The sequence below is a fragment of the Anopheles arabiensis genome, chromosome 3 (assembly GCF_016920715.1).
Source record: "Anopheles arabiensis isolate DONGOLA chromosome 3, AaraD3, whole genome shotgun sequence".
NCBI lineage: Eukaryota > Metazoa > Arthropoda > Insecta > Diptera > Culicidae > Anopheles > Anopheles arabiensis.
In genome coordinates this window covers 29,822,533-29,843,811 of record NC_053518.1, presented here as the reverse complement: position 1 = coordinate 29,843,811, position 21,279 = coordinate 29,822,533, and the positions used below count along the sequence as shown (strand labels likewise).

General features: G+C 40.4%; 1 protein-coding gene across 3 annotated transcripts in view; it reads right to left on the bottom strand.

The window, feature by feature from the left end:
- LOC120904835 (zwei Ig domain protein zig-8-like) overlaps window positions 1-21,279 on the bottom strand; it is a 57,572-nt gene that overhangs the window by 6,210 nt on the left and 30,083 nt on the right. For all 3 annotated transcript variants that reach the window (XM_040315246.1, XM_040315248.1, XM_040315247.1), the window contains exon 3: window positions 13,400-13,468. In XM_040315246.1, the coding sequence (XP_040171180.1) occupies window positions 13,400-13,466 (67 nt within the window). In that variant the 5' untranslated portion in view covers window positions 13,467-13,468. The remainder of the gene's footprint in view (window positions 1-13,399; window positions 13,469-21,279) is intronic.

Genomic DNA, 21,279 nt, shown 5'->3' with positions numbered 1-21,279 from the left:
CATGCACACCAAACCATTGTTCAACTAAACCGACCCCAACATGAGGTACAAAACCCAAGATTAATATTCATACATTTTCAGTTCCACAAAAAAGGGTTCGCCCATACTGACACTATTGGAAAGAATAGGCATTTTTTGGGCACTTTTACGCGAAACCTCTTGTACTGTCGTGCAAGCTTCCGAGCCATTAAAAGCTGCCCTGTACCTCTACTGGAACTGTTGAGCTTTATCATAAACAGGCCCTACTTGCCGCACTTGAACACGAACAAAGCAGATAACAGATAAAAGGATTACAATTGGGACTTCATAAAGTACTGTCTCGACCTTAAATATCCTCCTTCGAACCCGTAAAGGCCTGTTATTCTGGCTTTCCGGCCAAAGGGACTCCGGTTCCGGCTAACGTGTCGGTATTCCATCTCCGGTGATCCTTTCTGCTTGGAGGTTTCCTTCTTTTTTTCGTTGCTTTGACTTCTTACACTCGCCTAATCTTACCGCAATATTTCGAGCGTGGGTCCACCAAACCAAAAACCCACGGTGCAGCCCGCATTCGACTCCGGAAAGGTCACTGCGAGGCGAAATATGTACGCACCAACCTTCCTAGAGCGGCTCTTCGACAAGATTCTGCTCGGTGTATAAAAAGGGTCACAATTTCTTAGATATTCTGATTCTGGTGCCGAGTTCATGAATATTCCTTGTGCCATTGTTTACCTGGCGAGAGGTTTTATTTCTTGTTCTCAAATACACCGAATTGGATATCTCTGCACAATGTTTGTTAAAAACAAGACAAATGGTTCCACGATCGAGTACTGCACCGAAAAAAGGGATAAAATAAGTAAGCTTCCTTTTTTTGCTGTTCCTTATTTCCATCGGCATTTTCGCTTATACAGCATCTCCTTTGTTTGTATTAAATGTGCGTGTAATGTGTTTTATCTTATTAAAACACAATTTATAAGCTCTACAACAATGGGATTTATCCGCTAGCATGAAGCTAAAAACCCCCAGTTACATTTTCTAATTTGATTGGAAAGGATGGGATACAACCATTTACAATAATCTGTCCATTATTTCAACACATTCCAATGCGATTGCTGAAACTGCAAGAATAAACTACCTTTTTCATTAAATTACATACAAGCACGCTCTCTTTCGGTTAATTTCAATCGGGAAACAATGAAACACGGAAATTAATTTCAACTTTTCATCGCTTCCATCATTGTCCCCAACCACAATATCAAACACCTCACGCACGTGCCCTTGAGAGCGTGTTTGTGAAATATCAATTTTAACACAACCGTAAACACGTTACAAATACGATACAAAAAACTGGAACGATGCAGAGAACAAAACAGAACTGCCCAACTCTTCACCGAATGCACAACAAGCTCTTGTTCTTCCAAACGTGCTACCATGAAGTAAGTGAATGTTCCTGTGCCTGAGCTTTGGTTCCTGCTGCAGGCATCAACTCTAGGCTTAAGAGGAAGCGAAATGAACCATTATTATTTAAATTACATCATTTCTGCTTGCTGCGTGTGTTCGACGATTGATATGATGGGCGTTCGCGAATGTGATGTGTGTCGTTGGAAAGCGAAACGATTCAATCGACTGGTGCGAATTACTGTATCCTCCTGTCCTTCACTCCCTCTGTACACAAACTGCTGTTGCCAACAAAATGCAAATCAATTCCGGCACCAACGGCACCAGCCAGCCCGGCCTGTCGTTAAGCGTAAATGGCTATTAATAAATCATTCCGAAGCGTTTCGCACGGAATGATAACGTCTTTTTTTGTTTTTGCTTGCGTGTGTGAGAATTTCCGCCTGATCGCTTCATGTAGTCGTTTGGGTAATTTTAAGCTTTCGCTTTACGTGTTTTTTTGTTTCCTTTTGCTTTTGCCGTAATAAAGAACAAACAAACAGAAATAAAATAATCCCCGAGCTCAGCGTAAAACCACCGTTCTGCTCGAGCGCTTCAAGACATTTGATGATGTTTTGACGTGTTTTCAATTTGATTTTATGGTGATTTTTTGTGTTCATTTCACTTCCTCTAAAATTTGGACACATTTAGGTAAATGGAAATATGATTTCAGTTTGTGCGAAACGCAGATAACAATGAGCGTTGAACAATCTTGTCCCGCTTTCTTGTACAAGAGCAGAGTGGACAGAAAAACTTCAACACACAAAAAATCACTCAACACTCGTCCACGCTAACGGTTGGCAGTAAAAGCCTTACCGTAGTGCTGCTGTTATGTGTGTATGTTTGCGATCAAATTCAATTTCGACATCAGGCAGGACGGATGAAAAACGCAAGCCTGTTCTGGTGGCCGCCAGCACCGGCATGATGGGATTTCGCTGGTCGGTGCGGTATTCTGACAGTGGCACACGCATGACAAGTGAGCGATCGATGATAGTGAAGGAAGGACAAGGGAGTTTTTGTGCGGTTTTGGTGCAAATACCTTTTTGCTTTCTGTTACCAGAACAAGAATAAAAGGAAAATATGCTTCGGAATTTGTAAAAGATACATGGAAGCCAGATGCTTGGAGGGAACACTCTGGAATCTAGTATTTGTGATTCTTCATGAAAGGGTATGTTTCTTCATTCCTGATAAATGATTACATTGCTCTAACAAGTTGTAAACTTTGATAAACAACCAAACCAGTCGTTATGATTCGTTGTTTACTATATTTTATCGTTATTTTTTAACCATCGAAGAATATTCGCTTTCATCCCACTTGACATACTAAGCTTTCACCAAATAATCGATACCGTACCGAGAAACTCTGCACTGCTGAAACAAACGACACTGTTCTGTAACTTTTCTCCCGGCCAAATCTCAACGAGAATCAAGTAAAAAGACATGACTTAAAGCCAACCGAGCCGTTCTTGTGCTAGATGCTGCTCCTAGAACATCAAAATCTGATTCCAAATATCGGGCGTTATCACGTCCTGTCAGTTCTGTGCATGCCAGTAGAAATAGCACAAAAAGCTCGGCCCTTCAATATGATAGCCATTTACCATTCTAGCTCTCTGCATGGATCTTCTGCTTGTGTGTTTAAGGGATTCAATTCCCAAAACTCTTTCGAAGGCAAGTTGATGTATGAGGAAGGGGTTTCGTGGAATTTTGTTCATTTGTTCATCCATTGTTTGAAATGATCGATTGGAAGAGGTTTGACTGGACAAAGGTACAGTATTAGTTTATTTGTAACATGAAAAATTTCCGTTGAGTTCAATATTTATTGTGCAGTTAAAAAAGTCGTTGATAAAAGTGTTTTTAAATACTTTGGGTTTAAAAGATCGGAAGATGAATGCATAAACAGCCAGCAGCAAAAGAAAATGCTATAATGGCGATGGCACAAAATGATTAATAACAATAAAGCATTAAAAACACATACGACAGCTCCTCACATTGATTGACTCTGATGCAAAGCAAGCAAAGGTCTGGCGAGACAAAAACGGAACTCAATATGTATAATTATACTTGTAAGTTTCTACAATTATATTCACTTTATTATGTTAATCGTGCGCAGGAGAACAGTATTGTCGCGGTATACCGGAGTATTAAGAAAGAGAGCTTATCCGATCGGATGCTCCTTTTTATACCTTCTCTCTCTCGCCTTACGCTCGCGCGCCTATTCCTTCTCGCGCACCTGTCCTTTCTCACGCACCTACGCACTTTCGCGAGGCTACGCATTTCTCGCGCTCATTATGCGTGTCCTGCCCGACTCTCCCGTTATCTCCTAAGCTCTCTAACTATCTACTTGAGACCCTAATTAACCCTTAATATCGCAGACCTCAAGTGATGAGAAAAAGCTGTCCTTCCCAATTCACTTAATTTGAACAGGCGAACACCACAGAACCCCCCACCAGTGACGGAGTCGCGATAGAAAAAGAATTGTGAGAGTGTTTGTCTCTTAACTTGAGATTTCATTTAGTTTTTCGCAAAGCGAACATTCTTTTGGCTATTTGTGGTTTTGCCTGTTTTGGAGACACCCTCCATTTCGAAAGCAGGTTTGAGGCGGTCAATCGAAATAGATTCATTTTTTTCTTTGATTTTAACCGTGAAAAATTTTCTGCACCGTCGAACTACCTCAAAAGGTCCTTCATACGGTGCTTGTAAACCCGTTCTCACTTTATCTACCCGTACGAAAACATGTTTACAGGTTTGAAGGTGTTTTGGTAAGTAAACCGGTGTTGTATCATTTAGTTTTGGTGGGCATGGGTCAATGTGCCTTAGCGCTTTTTTAAAATCCTGGACAAATTCGGGTACGTCCTCGACGGATTTTGCAGCAGAGGGTAAAAATACTTCGGAAGGAAGTCGCAAACTTTCTCCATATACCATTTCTGCTGGAGCGCCTTTTAATGCGTCTCTGTATGCTACTCGAATGCCCAGCAGAATCAGTGGCAATCGAGAAATCCAATGCGTATTGTCTTCGCAGGCTTTTAACGCTCCTTTTAAGTGTCGATGGAATCTTTCAACCATTCCATTGGATTGAGGGTGATACGCAGTCGTTTTAATGTGATGTGTTCCTAACAACTTTGTTAGTTCTTCAAACAGTTTTGACTGGAACTGTCTGCCTCTATCGGTTGTGATTGTAGATGGACAACCAAACCTTGGAATGTAATTCCTTACAAATGTTTCAGCTAGCGTTTTAGCCGACATATCAGGCATCGGATAGCATTCCGGCCAACGTGTAAAACGGTCAACAATGGTCAGTAAGTAGCTCATTCCTTCGGATGGTGGCAATGGACCAACGATGTCCATGTGCACATGTTCAAATCTCCCTTTTGGAACGGATAATGCTTCCAAAGGCGAGCGAGTGTGACGACCAATTTTAGCTTTTTGGCATCCAACACACGAACGAGTCCAGTTTCCCACGTCCTTGTTCATTGACGGCCAGAAAAATCTTTCGGATAACAGCTTGCGTGATGCGCGAATACCCGGATGGGATAGGTTGTGTAGGTTGGCGAAAGTTTTTTTTCTTAGAGATTGAGGAACATACAACCTATTCTGTCCAGTCGACGACTCGAATACTAGTTTGTTTTTATCCAATATTAATTGATTTAATTTGAATTTGGAGTTTGCCTGACTATTTGAGTCTTCAAATAGTTGTTTTAGCTGTTCGTCTTTTTGTTGTTCCTTTGCAATTGCTTCATATGTGAAGTTTGTGATTTCGTTGGTTTCTCCTATTCGAGATAACGCATCTGCCACAACGTTGCTCTCGCCAGTAATGTACTTTATATCCGTTGTGAATTGTGAAATAAAGTCTAGTTGTCGGCATTGTCTTGGGGATTTTTCTGTTTTTGAATTTAGGGCATGGATCAATGGTTTATGATCTGTATAAACCGTGAACGATCTACCTTCTAGAAAATGTCGGAAATGTTTTATCCCAAGAGTAATAGCGAGCAATTCTCTATCGAATGTGGAATACCTCTGTTCCGTGGGCGTCATCGTTTTAGAAAAAAACGCAAGAGGTTCCAAAATGCCTTCGCTAGTTTGTTGTAATACTGCCCCTACAGCAACACTAGAAGCATCTGTTGTTAGTGTATAAGTAGCATTACTTTTCGGATGCACGAGCATGGTAGCGTTTGAAAGTTCATCCTTTATTTGATTTAGTGCTTGTTCACAAGCGTCAGACCATTCGAATTTGATTTTCCTATTTTTGTTGTGCTCTTTTACTAACTGGTGAAGCACTCTTAGCTTATCTGAAATGTTAGGAATGAAGCGGTGATAATAATTCACCATTCCCAAAACTCTTTGAAGCTGTTTCACCGAACATGGTGAAGGAAAATCTCGAATGGCCATTATTTTTTCTGGCGATGGTGTTATCCCTTTCGCCGAAATGGTGTGGCTGAGGAATTCTATTTGATTCACACCAAGAATGCATTTTGATGGCTTAAGTTTTATATCGTGATCCGTTAAACGTTTTAGAACAATGTGCAAGTGTTCTAAATGGGATTCACGCGTCGAACTAGCTATCAGAATGTCATCTATGTATACAAACACAAAATCTAAATCATGAAAAATATTATTCATGAGTCGTTGAAAACACTGGCTTGCATTTCTGAGGCCAAACGGCATCCTTAGAAATTCAAATAACCCGAACGGCGTGGTTATCGCCGTTTTGTGGATGTCTTCCTCGGCAACAGGTATGATGTGGTACGCTCGAATGATATCCAACTTAGAAAAAATTTGCAACCATCCAAGTTCATCGTAAAATCCTGCACATGCGGGATCGGATAACGATCAGGTATTGTGATGGCATTTAAACGCCTATAATCGCCGCAAGGTCTCCAATCTGAATCAGGTTTGGGTACCATGTGTAGCGGTGACGAAGCTGACGACGAGGACACTCTGCAGATTCCCAGATCCAACATGTGTTGAAATTCTGCTTGAGCAATCTTGTGCTTTTTCGGATCCAGACGTCGTGGTTTAGAAAATGGTAAGCTTCCTTTGGTTTCGATGTTATGTACTATCGAATGCCTAACTGGCTTTTTATAATCTGGTGGATCCACTAAAGTTGGATATTTTTAAAAATTTCACCAAATATGCTCGATTCAATCATCCAGTTTTTGGGGGTAGGTGTATCCACTAAAGCGATGGTTGCGATCGTTTCTTGTCCTGTAAGATGATCGATCAACCTCTTTCTTTTTAAGTCGACCCACAAATCGTGCTTCGCTAAAAAATCAGCCCCAATGATTGGTCGATTCACTTCAGCAAGTGTGAAACAGTGCGAAAACACTCTCCTAAGTCCAAGACTTAACTGTAGCAACTTGGTTCCGTAAGTAGCAATAGGGCTACCATTAGCTGCTACTAGTTGGTGTTCAGCTTGTTTGAGGACTTTTCCAAAAAGATTGTACGGTATGACGGACACGTCGGCTCCTGTATCTACAAGGAAGGTAAATGTTGTTTTTTCATCGTCAATGAAAAGACGAGAGGAGCCCAATATTGCTCTCGGGTTGCCCGCCGCTGCCGTTGAGCAAATTAGTTTTTTTGCTGCGAAAAATTGCAGGGTTTTTGGCACCGTCGTGCTTGTTCGCCAAACCGAAAATGAAAATAACACATGGGGTGCTTTCGAACCTGTGATGGTGTTCTTGCACGTTTTTGGCTCTGAGATCTTTCTCGCTGTCTTCCTCTATTATTTCCTGTTTGGAAGGAAATTCTCCTTAGCATACTACGCAGTTCAGAAATTTCCTGTCGCAATATTGCAGTTTCATTCGAGGTATTTCTTCCCGAGCTTTCACTAGAAGAAACGCCTGCGATTGATGATACCGCTCCGGCTTGGGTTGCTTCCCACACCCTGTCTGCGATTTTAATTAGCTCATTAATTTCTCGGTTTCCGATGGCAATGAGCGCTACTTCCATTGTTTTTGGCAATCTTGATAACCAAAGCTTACGAATAAGCTCGGAAGTGAGGTTTGCAGAATCACCTGCCAGCTGAACCATGTGTCTGTAAAAATCAGACGGACTACGATCACCCATTTGTACGTGATACAACAACTGAGTGATTCGTTGTTCTTCACTCGCGTTAAGCCTTTCTAGAAGTTGACTTTTTAAATGTGAGTACGGGTTGTTTGGTAATGGCATAGTTATTATGTCCATTATTTTCGGCAAGACGTTTTTCGGGAGCACGCTTAGAACGTGAGAATATTTCGAGCGTTCCCTTGTAACGTTTGAAATATCGAACTCAGCTTCTGCTGCCACAAACCATGCGCTTGGAGCGTCTTCCCAAAAACAAGGCAATTTTGTGGAAATTTTTTCTATGGCCAAATGAGAGTTTTCTTGTTCCATTGTTCCCGCCACTGATGACGGCCCCGCGGCTCGCACCGGAATTGCACTGGGACCAGCATTTTTATCATCACTTTCGTTCTTTGACATTTTGGGTTCACAGAATATTCCCTATCTAATAAAAAAAATGTACCTAATTCTCTCTAAAATGCTTACACTATTGAGTTGATATTTTTTTTTTTTTTTTTTTGGTTTAATGAAAATTGAGTATTATGATGAAAAAAAAATTTTTGTTTGAAATGTTTACGACGTATCACGAAACGATTGTGAAATATGTATAAATTTGCATATATATATATAAATAGGTCGGCAAATTCAAATATAATGCATGTCAATATTTAACGCAATAGTATATACGATAATAATATAATGATGGAACGCGGGAAAATACGTTATAATAAGAGAAAAGATAAAATAAAATAAAGGAACGAGCTCACCGATATCGTGGCGTATAGCGTCAGCAGCCGGTAGGTCACCACGAGGTTCTCAGCTCGTTGTTCTCGATAGCGGCTGCGGCGTTGTGGTTCATGCAGCAAAGACGATGCTGCGCCGATGAAAATCTCGACACGTTATTGCGATGGCTGCGCCGACGAAAAACTGCACACGTCATCTACGATGTTGCACCGTAAAAAGCTGCACCCGTCATCCACGATGTTCCGCACGTTCGTTCACGTTGAAATCTGCGTCCGTTCGTTCACTATGATGTTCCGTCGAATGATTGGCACGTCATCTTATGCTGCTTCCCGTTGTTTTACACAGCTCGATTTCTGCTGCGCGATGGGTTAACGTGGTTTCCACCATACAGGATCGAGATGGCTGCTGCATGTGGTTTCCACCATACAGGATCGCGATGGCTGCTTCACGAGGTTTGCCACGTAGAAAATCGCGATGGCTGCGTCACGTGGTTTGCCAAATAGAGGATCGCGATGGCTGCTTCACGTGGTTTGCCAAATAGAAGATCGCGATGGCTGCGTCACGTGGTTTGCCAAATAGAAGATCGGGTTGGCTGCATCACGCGGTTTGCCAAATAGAAGATCGCGTTGCTTCCTATGCCTTGTTCTTCACACGGGAAAATCGCTGCTCTGGCGTGGTCCCGTGTTACACTCGTCAGTTTTCGGAGGGCTGGCTTCTTCCCATCCGAAAACGAGGAAAAAAAAAACCCGTGAGTGGTTTCCTTTGCGACACTCACAATGTGGGCTACCGCATGGTCCGAAACGCGGATTTCACGATGGCATTCACCCCGTACGTTGGATTGACAGGTTTTGTAGTAGCGGTAAAACACTGTCCACGCGGTAACGCGTTGCACTCTCCTTAATGTTCCGACACGCAGTGTATGTGTCCGTGTGCGTTATACTCCAGTCCGGCGCTGCAGCACGATGATAACAGGGACGTGAACAGCTGAAGAGGTGGGACCGTGATGTGCGTTAGCGACGACGGTTGTTGTTTCCTCTATCCATTGGCCATGCACTTAGCACTTGTTGCACTAATCACGACACTTTTCACGACACACTTCAGATCACGTCGGGGTCACCAATTTGTAAGTTTCTACAATTATATTCACTTTATTATGTTAATCGTGCGCAGGAGAACAGTATTGTCGCGGTATACCGGAGTATTAAGAAAGAGAGCTTATCCGATCGGATGCTCCTTTTTATACCTTCTCTCTCTCGCCTTACGCTCGCGCGCCTATTCCTTCTCGCGCACCTGTCCTTTCTCACGCACCTACGCACTTTCGCGAGGCTACGCATTTCTCGCGCTCATTATGCGTGTCCTGCCCGACTCTCCCGTTATCTCCTAAGCTCTCTAACTATCTACTTGAGACCCTAATTAACCCTTAATATCGCAGACCTCAAGTGATGAGAAAAAGCTGTCCTTCCCAATTCACTTAATTTGAACAGGCGAACACCACATACTTCTTGTTAACTGCACATTACCTTCCAACGATCCATGCATTCTGAGATTTTTCTCTCGGTCACTTTGGGTAATTATACTTGCAGACTTGGGAAATGAATAATTCCACAACACAAATAAAATGTATTCCAATCTCTCCAGACAACGGCTCACACCGGCACGCTAAGCAATGACCGTGGAAATGATGAAAAATCAACGCTTCTTGCAGCACTTCAACTGATGAATAAATGTCCCTAAAGGCGGACCACTAACCCAAATACGAAACATTGCCAACGTACTCACATACAAACGCTCACAATAGCACAGCTAACCTTATTTAAAAAAAAAAGAAAGAGCAAAAAAAGGCTCAATTTTTTCAGCAGTAGACAGGGCAGGTCGGGTTTTTGGTTCGTTCCCCCACTTGACCTGGTCTGATGGTAGCGAGAAGATTACAGTATTGCTTCATGCCTCGTTTCAATGCTTTGCTTATGCAATGGATCATATCCTCCGCGTTTGTTTGCCACTTTCCATTCGCCTTGATGATGCTTTCCGCATCCTTAAGCGTGTACAAGAGCAAACACAATGCTATTTCTGCGTTGTTTCGATTTAAATTGTACAAAGATATGCCAAAGCTACGCTCCAAACGAGTCCTTGAGCAGGCGTGTGTATGTGTGTTTGCGTTGTATATTTTTTGTTCGCATTTGCTTCACTAGTTAATTTGGCCCGGTTGCAGGTTTAAGCAACAGAACCTAAGACGTGTATACTAACTGCAGGGCACATTTAAATGTTTTCATTCAAACATGTAGGTAAGCAATCCTGCTCTCTTTTGATGTCTATTTACTGATACTTTTTATGATCGTGTTGCTATCTTGGTACAGGCTTCCATCCTATTGTGATCCCGGTTTATAGTCCTTCCATATTTTTGTCTTATTTACAAATGTTAGTTGTTCCATTACATTAGCAATCGTGGTCCACTTTCTTTTTCAGTATGTTTGACTATCGGCTGGACTCGGGGTACAGTCGTAAACTCGAACGACATAACAACATGTCAATCATGGGTTCAACTTCCAGTATGACTGATCATACTTATTTTTTTTTTTATCCTGCTATGGTTTATTAAAAAGTCACTAAAAACCAAGCCCCGGTGCGGCGCAGGCAGGCCTTGGCCGACTATGGTTGTTGTGGCAAAGAAGAAGATGTTTGGCTATTCCGCTATCATTGACCATTTTCACAACCATATAGGACATACGAAAATTTAATTTAGTCATTCTGAACTTATGGAATAGCTACTATTAAATGTCATGACATGTTCATATAACATATGGGTCCGAGTTTTCCATCCACAGGGTTCACTGTCACAGCTTATTACTGAACCGTGCCTCATCTTCTGCAAGACTATTTGTGTACCAAGCAACCATGGATATTCAGGAGTGCTAAATGCTAATAAAACAATTAAACTAACTTCATTTAATTTTGTAGCTTCATCATGTGCTCATATAAAAAAAGAACCCCTGACCCAGGAATGTCCTTATTCCGTGTATATTATTATCCCATTACTTTTCCCAATAGGAGTTGCTGTTCATTTCAGTTTTACAGTGCAGTTCAGTTGTAATTTCACTGCTGAACCATACAATTGTTTTTCCCGCAAGATATACTTTCAATGGATGAATAAATTGTAGCAACCTTGATCCCATAATAATTGGGAATTATTATAGCTAGGTAAGGTTTATAGATTAAGATAGAGGATTAGGATAGTTTATAAGAATAGAAGGAAGTGAGAATAAAGCCCTTCTTTTGGTAATGACACAGCCGCGGGACTAAGCTCCGTGTACCCGCTACAAAATATTAAAATTCAATTATTCTTATTATTATTATTTTTGTTTTTTTTTTTTCAAATGTTTAACACAACTCGTACTGAGCCTTATCCAACAATCTGCGTATGGAGACCCGATCCATGGGAAATATAAACCCGTTATATGTATGTTTTAAAGTTGTTCACTTGGTCCTAGTTATGCAGCTCCGATGGTTTCACTATATTGCATTGTACCACGCATTTTTTGGGTTAGTGTACAATGAAAAATTGTAATTGTTCAACGTTCATAGCGTACAATTTGGCAATCCTTTCAAGCAAGGATTTGACTGCATTTGGATGATGGTACAGGAAGCAAGTACATGATAGTTCGAAGCAAGTCTTTTTATTTAAACGTTTTGAACTACACAAAAAACACTACTACGCATGATAAAACGGATGGAGCGAGGTAGAATATCCACCACAGAATTATTTAGAATCACTGGGAATAATTTGATAATTATTGATACACTTTCAACACGTGTGTAGAAGAAAACAATGATGTCTTTTAATCTGAATATATCAATGATTCAATCACTATACCATTGCTTGATACCTCGGAAAATGGAAACACCGCAAAGAAATAAAAATCATCCAAGCACCCATAGTTGGTTAACAAAACCGTTCTATAGTGAGTAACTTTTTCGTACAGGAAGATCCTATAGTGAGCAATCGTTTCACCTATGAGCGTAACGTGAGCGTGACGTGAGCGTCACCTCTTACTTCGTTTTGTATAGGGAGATTTCAATAGCTCGGGAGACAGCGAATGCACCATCAGCCCAGTGTGGTCCTGAAACAGTGCCGGAAGCCGGCCGGTGTACTGAAGGGCAATCAGAGCTAATAAATCAAAATGCGGTACACTCGGGTTGGGAAAGATCGACTGTACCGTTCACGAGCTCCCTAAGGATGGGATGGTGAAACAAACCGGCTCGAGAGAACAAAACACAAAACAGACTCTTCTTAACAGGGGGTTTTCGTTGCTTTGGTATGTTTTATGTGTTGACGAATGTGTATTGAGCTCTTAGAAATACTTGTGTAAGCCTCATTGGGCGCGTATGATTGTGTGGCGAGGAAAATCAGTATCATTATCACTTGTTATTGTACGTTACAAACCCTTAACGTATATAATTCATCATACCCTATTGAAGGTTTTGTTAAACGAATATTTAACTTAAACAAAAATTAAAAAGAAACTGAACATTATGCATCGCATAGAGCAAACATGTAAGCTGCATTGAATAACTTCTTCCATCACAGAGGAGTAAAAAGGCTAAATTATAATATTTCCTGCACAAAAGCGCTACAGTTGCCACCTAAACAGCATACCACAAGTATAAGTAAATGTAAAATAAATCATAAACAAGGTTTAGAAGAGAATGAATTGCACCACACATAATTATCTAAATAGCTCAGAGTGCTATAGCCAATGACAGAAACACAGAAGTTGACGAACAAATTCTTCATATTCAATATTCTTTGTACCTTGTTTTAAAAGCATTGAAATATATTTTTATACTGTTTGTTATATTTCTTTCTTCTTCTTCTTCTCTGGCTCAACAACCGATGTCGGTCAAGGCCTGCCTGTACCCACTTGTGGGCTTGGCTTTCAGTGACTAATTGATTCCCCCCCAAAGCAGGATAGTCAATCCTACGTATGGCGGCACGGTCTGTTTGGGGATTGAACCCATGACGGGGATGTTGTTAAGTCGTACGCGTTGACGACTGTACTACGAGACCGGCCAACCGGGGACTGTTTGTTATATATTTACCTAAAAATTTATTAACAGAAATCTAACGTATAATATCCCTTTTATCCATAGACTTTTAATTGAATTGAATAAAGTATGAGGTTCATATATTGTTGCTGTTTGATTTACTTACCGTGGTTTAAATGAACGATGAAAAGGAAAAATATATTTATTCCATACTGAGAGCGCAATGCGGCCATCACTGAAAAAAAGAGATTAAAGAATTTTCTTTGTAAATCAGTTTTGGAGCTTGAAACGGTTTTAGTTTTAAACAGCTTTTTTGCTTATGAACGAATAAAACCAAAACAATCCAGTACAACCAATGCACAATAGCAGCAAACAACAATTATTCAAATTGGATACGTTTAATAATAAAACAGAACAAACGACGAAGGCCTGAGCTGTTGTGAGTTTTCCTGCCAGTTTTTTGCCTCTTTACCATACATTTCTCATCAGCAAACGTATAAAAATAGGTTGAAAACGACACTGAATGACAGCACATGTCTCCATCACCTCTGAAAACCCCCTCCCATCGAAGCCTGAGGCGCAACATTTGAATGATTTATTGCATCAGCATGTCCAACGGCTGGCATAGTGGATACAACACCAAGCATCCTCTCTTCCTTGCAGTATGCACAGTTCGCTGATTGTGCAACTGGCTAATGTCACACGCACCTCGTGCAGCAGTTTGCAGCAGTCGCCCTCAGCAACTGTCAAAAGTGAAACAGCCACCAGGCGTCTCCATGTTTCGCGGGGGGAAATAGAATATCATGCATCATGCATACACGGGGTCGTACCGGTTGAACACCGTACCGTGGTGGGTTCTGGCAAAAAATCAAACCTAACTAGGTGATCATTTGTGGCGAGCGTACCTTGTGAACTCAACATCACAACGGCCTACCGTTGCACCGTTGCCGGAAGCGATACCGTGATAGGCTATATTCAAATTATCACATTTACCCGATGCGTCAGCTATCGCTATGCTAGGTACACTATGTTAGTGTAAAAGCAAGCTACCACGGTAGATTTTTGTTTTTTTTTTTTCAATCTACTGCTAGTTTGGGAGCTGTAGGTCATCCGATGCATGCCAGGGGTCGTCCGGAAGAAATCCACTAACTTTGGAGGCTTTGGCGGTTTGCGATCTGATGCAACCTGTCGTTTTTCATCGAATTTTACATTCACTGCGGAAACTCATTAGTGGTTAAAGGTTGACCTACATCCTTCACTCAGACTCTCATGCACATACAAACACGTTTGAACTCACGCTAAGGGCCACCGTTTGGAACCACATATTTTCCCATCGCAGCAGCACTCGCGTTGTTGGGGGGCCTTTGGCTCATTTTGCCAGGCCACGGTAGGTGCAACTCCCTACAGCAAATGGGAAAGATTTTTTCGTCGAACATACTTTCAACCACCAATTTAAGTCATGCAGCCATAAAAGCATGATAGCAATTAGGTTATCGTTCTCTATTTCAGAAAGACCCTTGATGCAATGCGGGCGCTATTTAGAGAGGTCATTAATCTTCTTAATTTACCTCGCATGGTTTATAGAGTTTGTGATTCAAATTTATAAAATTCCAAGAAGAATAGATACAGAATAGAATAGGTACAGAAATATTAGTAAACTTTTTAATTGTAAACAGACATCAACCATGAAAGCCAAAAAAAAAGGTATAATAAAAAAAAGCACTAGAATCCTATCTATGCAATTCGAATTGCTTTAATTTTCAGAGTTCGAATTATTAAGTTGTTAAATAAAATGCTCTAAAATACTCAATTTAGTCTCATGCCAACGACATAAATTTTGAAAAATTCTACAAAAAATGCTTTTACTCCGCCGCATTACCTTGAATAATAGATTTGATCATGAGGACACGTTGACAAAGTGGTAGCAAATTGAATTAAGCCTTCTGTATGAGTTTACCACATTAATTCACTTGTTCTTGTTCTGTTCTTGCGGGTCATAGCAAGTATTCTGCCAAACATAGCAAGTTTTGTGTATAGCTTAAGAGAGTTTGCTGACTTTGGTTTTGTTAGTTTTTTGCTAAATTTTATTTGGGAGAATAACTATTAGCATGATCTTCTTTGAACATCGTTTTTGCTGCTCCATCTGCTGCTGTTTGACGTTATTCTTGCGTTTGACTGGATTTATAGAAGCTGATAGATGAAAGAATCCTTTGATCTGCTCTTAAATATCGAAGCGAAGAAAAAAGGGGTGCTACTACCGGTTCACTTGTTATTTTTCTACTTTCAGCACTCTAACGTGCACTTTTTTTGCTCGTTCGTTCGTATTCGTTGTTTGTTGCTATCCCATAAGCAACGGTGTGCTTGAACGAGTAGAGAAGAGCAACTCAAAAAAAGATTGTACTTCATTGTGTTCGTTCGCCTGTGTGCTGCTGATACAGGATCAAATGGAAGGATGATTATCATAGCCAGATGCACAGCCCAATATGCTCTCGTCAAGAATCTCTGCCGCACCAGTATGGACTGCCTCCGGGTCGAAAGCCAAGCCATCGCTTCTGCACAGCACGCACCAATCAAAGGGGAGCAGAAGCACTTTTTTGGTTTGTGGAATGTGTTGAAGGCTACGTTGTTAATTGAATTAAAGCAAGTGCAAGCATAACTGGTATACACTATTCGGGCAGCATTGTTGATCGTATGCTTATAGCAGCCATGCATGTACAAAGGGACGCGTGCCATCATCTGTATTTAAATATTTACTTCCACAGAGAACCAAATATTGCTTTCAAGCAATTTCATTCCAGCAAGGTTGTCACGCAAGTATGCTGCTGAAGTTAAGAAAAACTGCAGAGGAAGGCGCTGGGAATGATTCGTAAACTACCAGGGCAGAATCAGGAATGGAATGCGATGGTGGAATGTTAATTAGTTCTGCCGTATCACTAACATTAACAAAGTTCTCTCCACGCTGTTTCGTTGCGTTTGATTCGCTTGCCATGAATATTTTAAGCACATTGATAATGTACGGGATTATATGTCTGCTATCTACCAACGCAAAAGTGTCATCTGGTTGAAGCTTTTTCTTTCAACTTGTTGGGTACAATGTGATACGAAAATGTACCAAGAAGTTGAATTGATGTTCGCCAACACCTTCTAAACATTCGTCTGGTAAAATTGATTATGAAACAAGCAACAGAAACACATACGAATAGATTACCTTTACAATGTGTTCCTTTTGAGACAGTTTTTCGTTGGTGTACTTCATTACACTTTGACATTTCTTGAGTTTCAAGAAAAAAAAAATATCACAATAGAAATACTATGATAAAAGCAATTCCTTGTTGATCTTGCCACTTAATTCACCATAGGAACGAGTCACTACCCCTACTGGTTTCACGTAAGTGACAGAATCTTTCCTTTTCGCTTTGGATCAGGACATTAGCTATGGATAGGAAAATATAATACCGAATCATGGCTAAAAGTCCAATCATTGTATAACGCTTGACCAGCCAATTTGGTGTTCATGAAGTTTGAATCGCAATGTACCTTCCAGGAAGCGTTGATCTTTCAAATAATACTTGAGGATTTCACATGAATGTTAAAACTTCATGTATCACGCTCAGCTTTACAGCATCACCTAGAATTTCAAAACCTCCTTTGTCGCTTCCAGAGTAGATATATGGCTTCATAATCAGCAAACCACTGTTCTGACGGGTAGTGATGCCTACGTGTATTGTTACATAGAAGCTAATCAATTGAAAATGTATTGTTAGCTCTGATCTGACGAATAGTTTTTGGAATTGATCCACAATATGCAATATGAATATAACTTTCATAATACAATAGCTCGATGCTGTTAACGCCATGCATACAGCAGCATGATAAGGCATTCTAGAATATTTTTCTTTAAAGAATGACATACATTTAAATCTATAAAACCTTAACCTTTAATAATTATAGTTCTTTATCAGTGCTTTTATTCAAATCAAACTATTGAAATCTGCTACGGCTCTGATAATCTTAGAATGTTGTCATTTTGCGACGAAAAAATGCTAAAAAAAGAATGAATTTTCGTACCGTAGAAACAGATCAAAACTTAACATTCTCCACGCGTTTCTATTCTTTTCTTTAAGTACTTTTTCTACTTTTAAGGGTAAAATGAACATAAGATGGCTTGATCACATGTTAACCAAAATGGAACTTGATTCGAAATCAAAATAGTGCCAATAAACGTAAAAGAACATCGTGTCTTCCCCAAAATCCGATTTTCACAGAACGCTTCAAATGTAATCTGATGATGGCACACCTTCCAAGATACAGATTATCTTATCTTGAATTGACTGTTTCCAAATTTTCCTCCGCCTGTGATGGTGACATGAAAATCCCCCAGATGACACAGTTCAAATGAAACGGAACATATCAAACAAAACGGCATTGGGTACACCGGTACAATATTGACACTTGAAATGTAGCTTAGATAAATCGAATCCTTTACTTTGTGTTTGAGATCGACGGAATTTTGTAGACTCCTCCTACAGCGATTGCCTTCGCTGCTAATGGGAATGATTGAAGGTGGTTGTCTGAATGTTGCAAATACAAGATTTATGTAGACAATTTTACCTTTGAATAAAAGGCAATCGTAGATGTCTTGAATGTAAGCATTTGAATCGCAGTGCAGAAAGGTGTGAAAGGAGTTTCGCAATCGTCGCTCTTTCATCACAGCTTTCACTTTCTTCAAAGCAAAGAACCTTAGCGCGGTATTTCCCTTAAACATATCACTTCAAAGATCCAATCATGACGCTCAACGCTCACAATCTCTTTGCATGAACCTACAGACATGCTCGATAAGCCAAAGGATTGGATCGCAAAGAGCTGAGAACAGACGATGTTCAATCATGAAAAATCACATTTTATCCACCAGCTTGGTGACACAAAACCCTTTTCTCTCGATGTGGTACTAACTAGTGCGTGATCATAAATTCAACCCCCACTGCGAGCTCACTTAGATAAATGACCTCCGACAGCAGCGAAGGATGGCACCATAAACCACCCGCCGATAGGCTCCAATCGTTCCGGGGTGATAGTGTAACGGGTACGAAAAAGGTGAAGGTCACTGTCAAATCGCTTTGCTCGCTTCACACAGTCTCCAACGATTAAATGACCATCCGCGGGATACGCTACCGTTGTAAGTACTCGTAGACTTTTTGTCCCGATACTCTCGAACATGATTTATGTACCGTTGGAAATGACAAAGTTATGTGCCGGCCGACGCTACTTTATCACCAACAATATTGATCAACGGAATGGCGCACGACAGGAAACGCCGTCACCATAAAAGTTGAGCTTGAAGTGAGTGATTCAGCCGTACCGGCGAACTCGTTCGTCAAGAAACATTCGACGCTCATGAGTGTACAGGGTTGTACCACTAGGTTGGGCAGTACAAAACCCAGACGGTTTTATAATTTTTGATCTAGAGGCCGATGAAATGAGCGAAAATGAGCGTCGCGGCGAACGTTCCCGGGAACGAACGAGTTCACCGGTACGGCTGATTACGAATGAAAAGAACGAACGAGCAAAGCAAACAGAGGGAAGAAAAACGTTCCAGCCGCGCCAGCCGTAAGTGCAGAGAATACTTGGAAGTTTGTTTGCTATGTTTCAGTGATGGTGAAAATATATCGCAAAGAATAATACGCTCAAAGCCGTTCCAAGCCGCCGCCATTGCAATGGTGGCATGTCTCGTCTATAGATATCTCGCTACGTTGGCTTTTTGAAATACAAACACACATAAACACAAACCGCCAGAGACAAAACACTCAGTTTGATAAGTTGTTCGACCGTTAAAAGGGTTGCTGTTCGAGTACTGGGCTTGTTTGACCAATCTAATCACTCCACTTCAAGTACATGGTGGCTTAAAGATGATTTTTGCTCTTTTCGCAACGGTTTCAAGGTAATAATAATTATAATAATAATAATATTTTTTTTAACATAGTAATATATTAAGCTGTTTATGATGCTCAAAAAATGTTCTGTATTTATATTTGTTGAAAATTCAAGTGAACTTTTTTTTCATGAAGCCTGTAAAAGATATTTAAAATGATAATATTAAAAAAGTGAACTGTTCTTCATATAAAAACTCACATGTTGACTGATGGAAATTCTTCTTTCGCTAATTTTATTACATGCTAAACCTTTTTGCGTTCTATGTCTGAATTTCATTTATTCCCGATAATGATACGTTTGATACAACCAAGCAATATATCAGATTATGCATACTTATATTTATCTACATGAATATCAAACTTCCCGTCAAAGGCGCTCCTGTACCGAGTAGATCGTCCGTTTTATGGTAGCCCATAAATTCAAGGCTTATTGCTACAGACTTCATGTTTCATGGTTCGCCTATTCAATAGCCTTACATTCGGTTTTCGGACCCTCGACCACAGTCGAACGTCTGGCTTGGACTTGAACCAACCTAGGTCGTCCAGGGCAAAATGAGAAAAAGAGGCTCAGAAATGAATTATCTCTTTCTAGTGAACAATTAATGTACTTTATGTGGTCATAAAACTGCATACAGTGCCACACACTTAACCGACCAATAAGTCCTTCAACCCGGTAACGTATTGCTATCTGTGTGAGCTATCTAACAGAAAGGAAAGCATGAGTTTTGCGCGGTACCTTCACATAAACAAGGTATGGTGTTTCTGGGAAGTAGCAAATTTTACCCGATTTCCCGAGAATATTGTTCACCCACTTTGACTTTTTTTCCAACCAAATTCGATACTATACTCACCCATTTGGCCTATATCATGCAAAAAGCATCGTAGGTGCTAGCATGAACATAAAATTCCCAATAACACACACACACACACACACATACACGTGCTCCTCCTGCAAGATTCACGCACAAAACGCGTCCATCATCCACGAGAGCAAGAGCACAAAACTACACACACTTCAGTCCTGTGGTTAGCCCAGTTGGTAACTAGAAGTTGGGAAGAGGCGATTCGGCTACAAATCAGCTTTAATGAGCTTTACCCGACACACGTTGCATAATTTACCATTCACCCAACTCACGCTCGTGAACATGAAGACCTCGTGAACACATGAACATGCTCACTAAGAAAAGTAGAAGGAAACGATTGAAACGAGAGACATCAACGTTCCTGAATGTGCTTTAACACTGCATGAAAATTAAGCGCAATGCTTTCGAGTAGAAGTGTATTTTAGGAAGTCGTCTAACACATATGAAATATTCTAGGAATATGAAAAATTTTCCCACCCCAGGGAACAAACTTTGGCAACCGTTTTGCTCACATAGGCGCTATATGAAAGAATGGTGATGTCAGAAATGCTGCAAGTAATGCTCAATTTAGAAGTACGTTTGTCAGGCGTAATTTTGCATATGAAGATTGCAAATTGATGAAGCAAAAAGATTCCAAAGGATTTTCAGTAGACTTTCAGGATTCTCAATAAAATAACTGCAAAGCTTTATCCAATCTATAATGAGTAAGATCACGAAAACTCATTCTGAAACAAAACAAAATCCAATCGTAAGTTGACTGATTTAGGACTCTAGGAATTTTATGTAGGTAATAATGTTAACATATCAAAATCAAACTCTCTTTTTGAATTCCTTAAGTGATTGTGGCAATATTTTCTGAAAAGTCGTTTTACAGCTTGCTAGGGCAAACATGTGTGTAATCTTCGATGCCATTAATTAATTGAATCGTAACAGTTGAATTACATTCATTATGATACCTGCAGCTGCAGCTTTAAGCATGCTCTCTGTCTACATAAGCCGTTTTTAAATTCTATTTTTACTGTCTTACTTGTAATATTGTTTTTGAACACAATATTCTAAGTCATCCTCACATCTGTGTTGCTACATTTAGTTTGCGATAAGCCATTCCACATCTGCGACTTCAATTCAAATGCAATTCAAATTGGTAGCTCTCAGCAACATTGAAACCATTTTCGACTTCCAGGATATTCTAAACCTTATTGGATTCAATGTAAGCGATACTTCACACCACACGCCATGAAATGCTCTAATGA